The following is a 7,533-nucleotide window of genomic DNA, read 5'->3' on the forward strand; positions in this document are numbered from 1 at the left end:
CATGTTTATAACAGTAATCTTGCGGGGTGGACTCATTTAAAGTAATGTAATCGTTTGGTTTTAGCCAGGTTTCTGTCAAACACAGCACATCTATGTTATTATCTGAAATCATATCATTAACAATGAGTGCTTTTGGAGTAAGCGATCGAATATTCAGCAACCCAAGCTTTAGCATTTGCTCATTTGTATTATAGCTGGTTTTTATTTGTTGAACATCAATTAAATTTTTTACCTTAGATGGGTTTGGACGTTTTTTGGATTTCCAAAATCGGGGAACAGACACAGTCTCTATATGATGATATCTAGGTGAAAGAGGCTCTATGTGATGGGATTTATCTGACCTTGGTGACGCGAGGCCGCTAGCAGACAATCGGTTAAGCCAGTCTGTTTGCTTCCTGACCTGGTGCCCAATTTGTCATTTTTTTATCTCTAAGACTATGAGCCAAATTACTAGATTACTTTCATTAAAACCTTTTCCACAATCTGTTCCTCAATTATTATGGGGGAAAAGTCAGGATGCTCTGTAGGAGTCCAGTGCTCATCTGAATAGCTAATATTAAAACATGCATAAAATTGATTCAGTTCGGTAGCAAAGCAGGCAGAGTCTGGGCACTGGATAATGTGTCGCTTCTGTTTTTTTCCCATCATAGTGTTTAGGCCCTGCCAGGCCATCCGTGCATTACAATCTGTAACTTCAAGGCATCCTTTTAGTATTTCAGTGGAATCAAAGTCCCATACCTGGATAGTCCTAGTTTGCACTTTCTCAGTTTTTAATTTTTGCTTATATCGAGGTAGAAGCAGAACAGCATTATGATAGTGACAGACGTGACATATTGCTCCAGATTCGGCAGGTGTGTAGCAATGTCACATCGATTAAAATCTCCGAGCAGAAACACCGGCTGCTAGTTATAATATTATTAAAAATGCCTGCAATGCTTTCAGCAGCTAATATAAAATCAGGTCCAGGGACGTACACCAGTATCACTGTTATTTGAGTAAATTCTTGAGGGAGATAATGTGGTCGAAAGGAAACCACCATGATTTCATAATGTTTTGAGCAATCGGTTTCCCTCAGCGTAAAGTTCGTTGCCCATCTGTTATTCGAAGCCATACACAGCCCCCCACCATCAGTTTTCTGAGTTTTAAAAGTATCTCGATCAAACCGAATCAAAGTTAATCCATCAAGGCAAGGCAAGGCAAGTTTATTTATATAGCACATTTCTTACACAATGGCAATTCAAAGTGCTTTACATAGAAGAAATTAAAATAATAAAAAGAAATAAGAATAATTAAAACAGTTTAGAGAAATAAAATAAAATACAGTACAGTGCAAACAGTCGGATGAACAGCGGCACAGTGCTCATTCAGTAAATGCACAGCTAAACAGAAGTGTTTTGAGTCTGGATTTGAATGTGACTACAGTAGGAGCACATCTGATCTCTTCTGGAAGCTGGTTCCAAGATAATAGCTAAAAGCGGACTCGCCATGTTTAGAGTGAACCCTTGGTATTTCTAGCTGATATGATCCTAATGATCTGAGTGATCTGTTGGGTTTATATTCTTATCCTAACGAATATTTGCAGGAGCACTATCGTTTTTCTTGGGAGTCAATGTGCAGGTAATAGCTATATTTTGGCTCCTTAATATTGGTGTTACAAATAATAAACTTATTGTTCTCCACAGGTAATATGTGATGCAACCCACCTCATCACTAATGTTGAGGCAAAATGGCCTGGGTCTGTACATGATGCCAGAATATGTAGAGAGTCATCTCTGTGCAACAAATTTCAACAAGGTACGTTTTGTTAGACAAATGCTTGTAGTCTTTATTACATTTACAAAACACCTCAAACATTACAGGACACTTCTATGGTTACTTGCTGGGGGACAGAGGAGACCCTTGCCTCCCCTATATGATGACACCCTACCCTGATCCTGAGCCCGGACTCATCATCATCCTAGAGTGGAAATATGCAAGGTTACTTTGTCTGGCAGACAAAGTGAAAGATCTAAAAGCAACTGGTTCTTAAAATGCATAACTAACAATTGTGACAGACTGTGTGGTTTCAGGAAGATCCAATAATACAATGCGTCCATCAGCAACTGCAAGAAAAAAAGATACTCAATGTGTAAATTACTACAGTATGACAGACACTGAATAAAGGCATTAGGAACATGCAAGAATAAAAAAAACAGATTACTGTATACAGCATATGCTGTAAAATAGAATATGTATGCATAATGCACAAGTGAAACAATGACTGCATTTGGGAAGCATTTAGCCTTCTTCCTAATGACAAGAGTTAATGATCGTTTTGTCCAAACGTATGACTAAATAATCATAAGTACTAATATGGTATACCTACATTGTACCAAGTCACTTGAGTTGTTGTGGGAGGTAGCAAAGTCTGATGAAGTTCCCTCTGGAATACCATCGACCACAGGGCGACCTTTATAAAGTGAAAGAGCCAACTCCTCAGATGGGGTGAGAGGAGGTGGACCCCCGCCAGTTAGACGGGCCTCAGCCTTCTTTCTATTAGCTATATAGGAAGAATACTGTAAAAGTAACTTAAGACATTGATCTTACAACAGTTAAAATAAAATATTACCTTTTTGGAGAATGTTTTTGTGTTTCATTTTGACTTGGGAAAGAGTTATTTTGGCTCCAGAAGGATTACACCTTACAAAGCAAGAGGCCTATATATTTCTTGTCAATATACATTGCACTGTATTCTTAAGAAACTGATGTAGAGAAAAGTAAATGCTTGTCGAGTCATGCCACATGCTCAAAAAGACAATTGTTCAACTGTGCAAATTAACAAAAGAAAGGCAAGCATATTTAAAATGTAATAAAAAAAAAATTACGCATTTACTCTGTCAGTTATTTTTTGCCAAGCCAATTGTCTTTCCCTCGCATATGCAGCTGTCTTGCTTTTTTTCATTATAATGGGCTTGAACTCCTCATAAGCCAACATTAAAACTTCTAACTCCGCTTCGGAGAAGTACGCAGTACGTAACTTTTCACCCTTAGTTTCCATGGTGACTCCTGAATTTGGCGTTCCATTGAAAATGCCTTTATATGTTCGCCGTGCGCGCGCATTAACTCAAGGTTATTAGCAGTAGGTTGATTAAACTAACTCGACACAGGTGTTTTGGAACCGATATAACCCGAGTAAGCAGGTTTTGGGTTTTGGGAAGTTCATAAAAATTATAGCAGTAATGACTTTATGAACTTTTTACTTACAAGATTGATAATATTAGAGAGAGAATTATAACTATGCAACCGTCTACAACAGCATCACATCAAACAGTGCATTGTAGTCCTGAGAAAAAAAATCTATTTATTTATTGCAATAGGAGAGGAAGAATGGTCTAAACTCGTTAAATCATCTAAATCAACAACATGTATGTTAGACTCTATACCGACTAAGCTGCTGAAAGAGATGCTTCCAGAGGTCATAGATCCTCTCCTTAATATCATTAATTCTTCTTTGTCACCAGGATATGTACTGAAAACTTTTAAGCTGGCTATTAAAGGTGGGATTAGTAGTTTTTGAAAATGCTGTTGGTCAATGTTGATGTTTGAAATCAACCCAAACAGACACACCCCTTCTTCATTGTTCCGCCTCCAAAATTCACTCCTAATTATGTTGGCATATCTGACCGTTATCAGGTTGTAGCAGTAAATGAAGAGATGTCTTATTGATCACAAGTTCAGTATGGAGAACCACAAGGCTCAGTACTAGGACCGTTGCTGTTCTCTCTATACATGCTACCCTCACACACCCACACACACACACTCTGTGCATGCTACCCTTGGGAGATATTATTAGGAAGCATGGCATTAGTTTTCACTGTTATGCCAATGATACTCAGCTCTATATCTCTTTGCGCCCAGACAAAACTTAAATTCACAATTCACAAAATGAACGGTGTAGCGTGGCCACGTAAAGGGGATATTTATAAGACGGCTTATTAAACTAATTAAAGAGGTATATATGTCAAATGTTCTTATATTAAAGAATCCCTGGGTTTTTGTTGCCCCTGTCGAGTGTTGGTCTTACTGTTTTTTTCTGAGCCAGAGTCTTAATCGTTACACCTGGGAATCCCTGTGACGTCATACTTCAGCTGATCAACTTCACTTCACTTCACGACTGAGTCTGGGTTCTCCCAAGGTTTTTTTCTCCTTTCTGTCACCTGATGGAGTTTTGGTTCTTTGCCACTGTTGCCTTTGTCGCCATTGGCTTTTGGCTTGCTTAGTTGGCAACATTTTATTTAATATTCAACAATATAATTGATCTGCCTGCATTGACACTATTTTATGAGAACCTAACTGAGCTGGATGAAGACATCACTGTTTTCTCCAGAGCGGCTATATATACAAATTAACGAAATAACTTTTTTACAACAAAAATAAAACTGAATCACTGATCACTGAACTTACTGTGACACTATTTTCTTCAGGAAACAAACTTTGTTGCATTATTTTAAAGCTGCTTTAAAACTGTTGTCAGGGTTTGGGTAGGTGGAAGTAGCGAGGACTCAAGTGCAAGACAATGGGTTTTTATTAAGTAAAACAATTAAACAAAAACAAACCAAAACTAACCCTGTAGGGGAAAACAAGGCAGGTAGCAAAACTTTACAGACTGGACTTGGCAGGAAACAAGAAACATGAGGGTACCTTAGACCAGTGGTTCCCAAACCTGTCCTGAAGGACCCCCAACACTGCACGTTTTCTTTGTCTCCCTATTCAAACACACCTGATTCAACTCATCAGCTCATTATCACATGGGTTAATGAGCTGATGAGTTGAATCAGGTGTGTTTGATTAGGGAGACAAAGAAAATGTGCAGTGTTGGGGTGCCTTCAGGACAGGTTTGGGAACCACTGCCTTAGACAACGAACCAGCACAGGAGTGCTAACACAACGAGAATAAATAGGGAAGCAAACAAAAGAGGGTAACGAGGGAGGACAGGTGGGGCAAATGAATCAATAATCAGGTAACAAGATGGGAGGGGCTAGACAATCGAAAGGAGAGCACATGGCACAAGGAAACAAACATGACAAGCCATGGTGCTCACACCAAACATGACAAAAACTCAAAACGAGACATGAACACGCAGCCAATGATAAACACAAGCAGCATGAAACAAGGCCCACAGACAAGACAAAACAGGAGTGTCAGGGCTCTATCACAAAACCAAGAAATAGACTAGACAGAAGTGACAGAACCCTGACATCTGTATTGTAAAAAGCCCTCGCACTCATGTCTTACCAAACCGGTAAGAGATATTTTGTAGAATGTGGGTAACCAGACAGTTTCGCTTCCCACTGACTTTTAATGTATTTTTTTGTCCATATAATGGATGTCATTGGGAACTGAAACCTTTTTATTACACATATGTTCAATTCAATAGCTTTTTCACTCTACAGTATAAAGATTATTTCACCATTTTTGATAATGTTCTGTATAGGGGACAGTTATTGCCCACCTATTACATTGCAATAGTTATTTCACAGGGTAAACTGGGAGGGTTATGGACAGCTCAAGCATTCTTGAGTTCCAATGGGTGACATAACCCCTTTATTTCTGGACCCCATTCCTAATTCACAGAAATCACCTTAACCACACCAAGGGACCCCTCAGATGAGTTCCAGGAGCCGCTCAAAGGAAGAGTGATCTACAGTGGCTGATTACTGATTAAAGCAAAAACCACCACACCTGTGTTCAGTTCAGTTCCACCTGTGCTTTGCTTTCATGTGGAAATCCTAAACTATACCAAGACAGCGAAGAAATGAAGCAAAAAACAAAAAATGACCACTGTAAGAGAATTCTAATCTGGACTGAAGAAATTAATTGCATTTCAAAGCTAATGTTAAAAAAAAAAAAAAGATAAAAAAAAAAAACATTTGAATGTTACATCATCAGTGGGCAGTAGATGGGTGGGCCGTCTGATCCAGACACTGTATAAATTATAGACAAGAAAGAGAGCAGAACAAACTCCTAACATGAGGAGACTCACTCATGGCCTATGAGACAGAGGATCATGAGACTCAATACTGCTTTCCTGCCGTCAACTCATCATGTATCAAGGGAAAACGCTCTAAATATGAATACAATATCATGTATGTGTTTGTATCATTGCTGTCAGCATGGACTGTGTTTCTGAACCTGCTGGTGATCATCTCCATCTCTCACTTCAAGAAGCTTCACACTCCGACAAACCTGATTATTCTCTCTCTGGCTGTGGCCGACATGCTTATGGGAGTTCTTTTACCCATAGAGGGCTCTAGGCAGATTGAGACGTGTTGGTACTTTGGAGACACTTTCTGTAGACTGTTTATGATAATCCTTGGATTGGTTTTCTCAGGATCTCTCAGTAATTTAGTTTTAATTGCTGTTGATCGTTATGTGGCTGTGTATCACCCTTTACAGTACCCACAGAAAATAACCACAACTAAAACTTTAGTGAGCATCTGTCTGAGCTGGGTTTGTTTTTCAACTTATAACACTATCCTTGTAATTGATAATGAATATGTTGACACTTCACTCAGAACAGACATGTGTTATGGAAAGTGTTTTCCTGTGGGGGGATTTGCCTGGTTTGTCACTGATCTGTTCGTGTCTTTTATTCTTCCATGTACCCTTATCATAACTTTATATTTGAGGATTTTCTATGTAGTACATCAGCAAGTGAAAGTTATAAACTCTCTGATGAAGGGTGGTAAATGTGTAACAGATGGTTCATTGAGGAGGAAATCTGAGAATAAAGCTGCTCTGACATTAGGAATCATTGTGATAGTTTATATGCTTTGCTTTATACCATACTATATCTGTTCTATGTCAGTAAACTCTTCCACAACCATAAATGTTTTGACATGGGTCTTGTACACAAATTCAGGACTGAATCCACTGATCTATGCTTTATTTTATCCCTGGTTTAAAAAGACAGTTAAACACATCTTAACTCTGAAAATATTTCAGCCAGCATCCTCTCTGGTCGATATTTTTACAAAGCATCAATTGTAATTAAACTGGTAAAGCTGTCACTCATAAAGGATATGATTATCTTTGTAGGATTTATATTTGTAATTTACACTACATGTATCTTAGTATGTAGCTTATTTCAGAGAGTATGTTTTCTGCATTTGATGTGCAATTAAACTTCTTTCCACACACATTGAAATAAATCGACACAATGTTCATAAATTGTATTAAATTAGTTCATTTAATAAACTGAGCACGCAGCATAAATCCTCAATGTACTGTAATAAATGGTAAATGTAGATATTATGTGCTTTATGCTTAATCACTTTCATCAGTCATGTTGCATCTGTGTTATCAAAAACATTATGACAAAAAAGGGACAGTCATACAGAACTAAACTCGGTAAAAAAAGTGATGTCCTCTAACTTTCAGCTGCTTTTATTTCCAGAAAATGTCTTTATGTATAAATATTGGTATGAACATAAAAAAGATTCAACAACATAAACATAAACTAAACAAGTTCTGCAGACATTTGATGAAAAGCAA

At 38.0% G+C, this 7,533-nt stretch overlaps 1 protein-coding gene across 1 annotated transcript; it reads left to right on the forward strand.

Moving 5' to 3' along the window:
- Nucleotides 1–5,985: 5,985 nt before the first annotated feature.
- On the forward strand, nt 5,986–7,029 carry LOC307166750 (trace amine-associated receptor 13c-like; the record flags this gene model as incomplete). The annotated part of the gene is made up of 1 exon (XM_079885373.1): nt 5,986–7,029. The coding sequence occupies exon 1, from the start codon at nt 6,025–6,027 to the stop codon at nt 7,027–7,029; it is 1,005 nt and encodes a 334-aa protein (XP_079741499.1). The 5' UTR covers nt 5,986–6,024.
- Between the last annotated feature and the right edge of the window lie 504 nt (nt 7,030–7,533).

This window comes from Squalius cephalus (genome assembly GCF_949319135.1).
Source record: "Squalius cephalus genome assembly, chromosome: 1".
NCBI lineage: Eukaryota > Metazoa > Chordata > Actinopteri > Cypriniformes > Leuciscidae > Squalius > Squalius cephalus.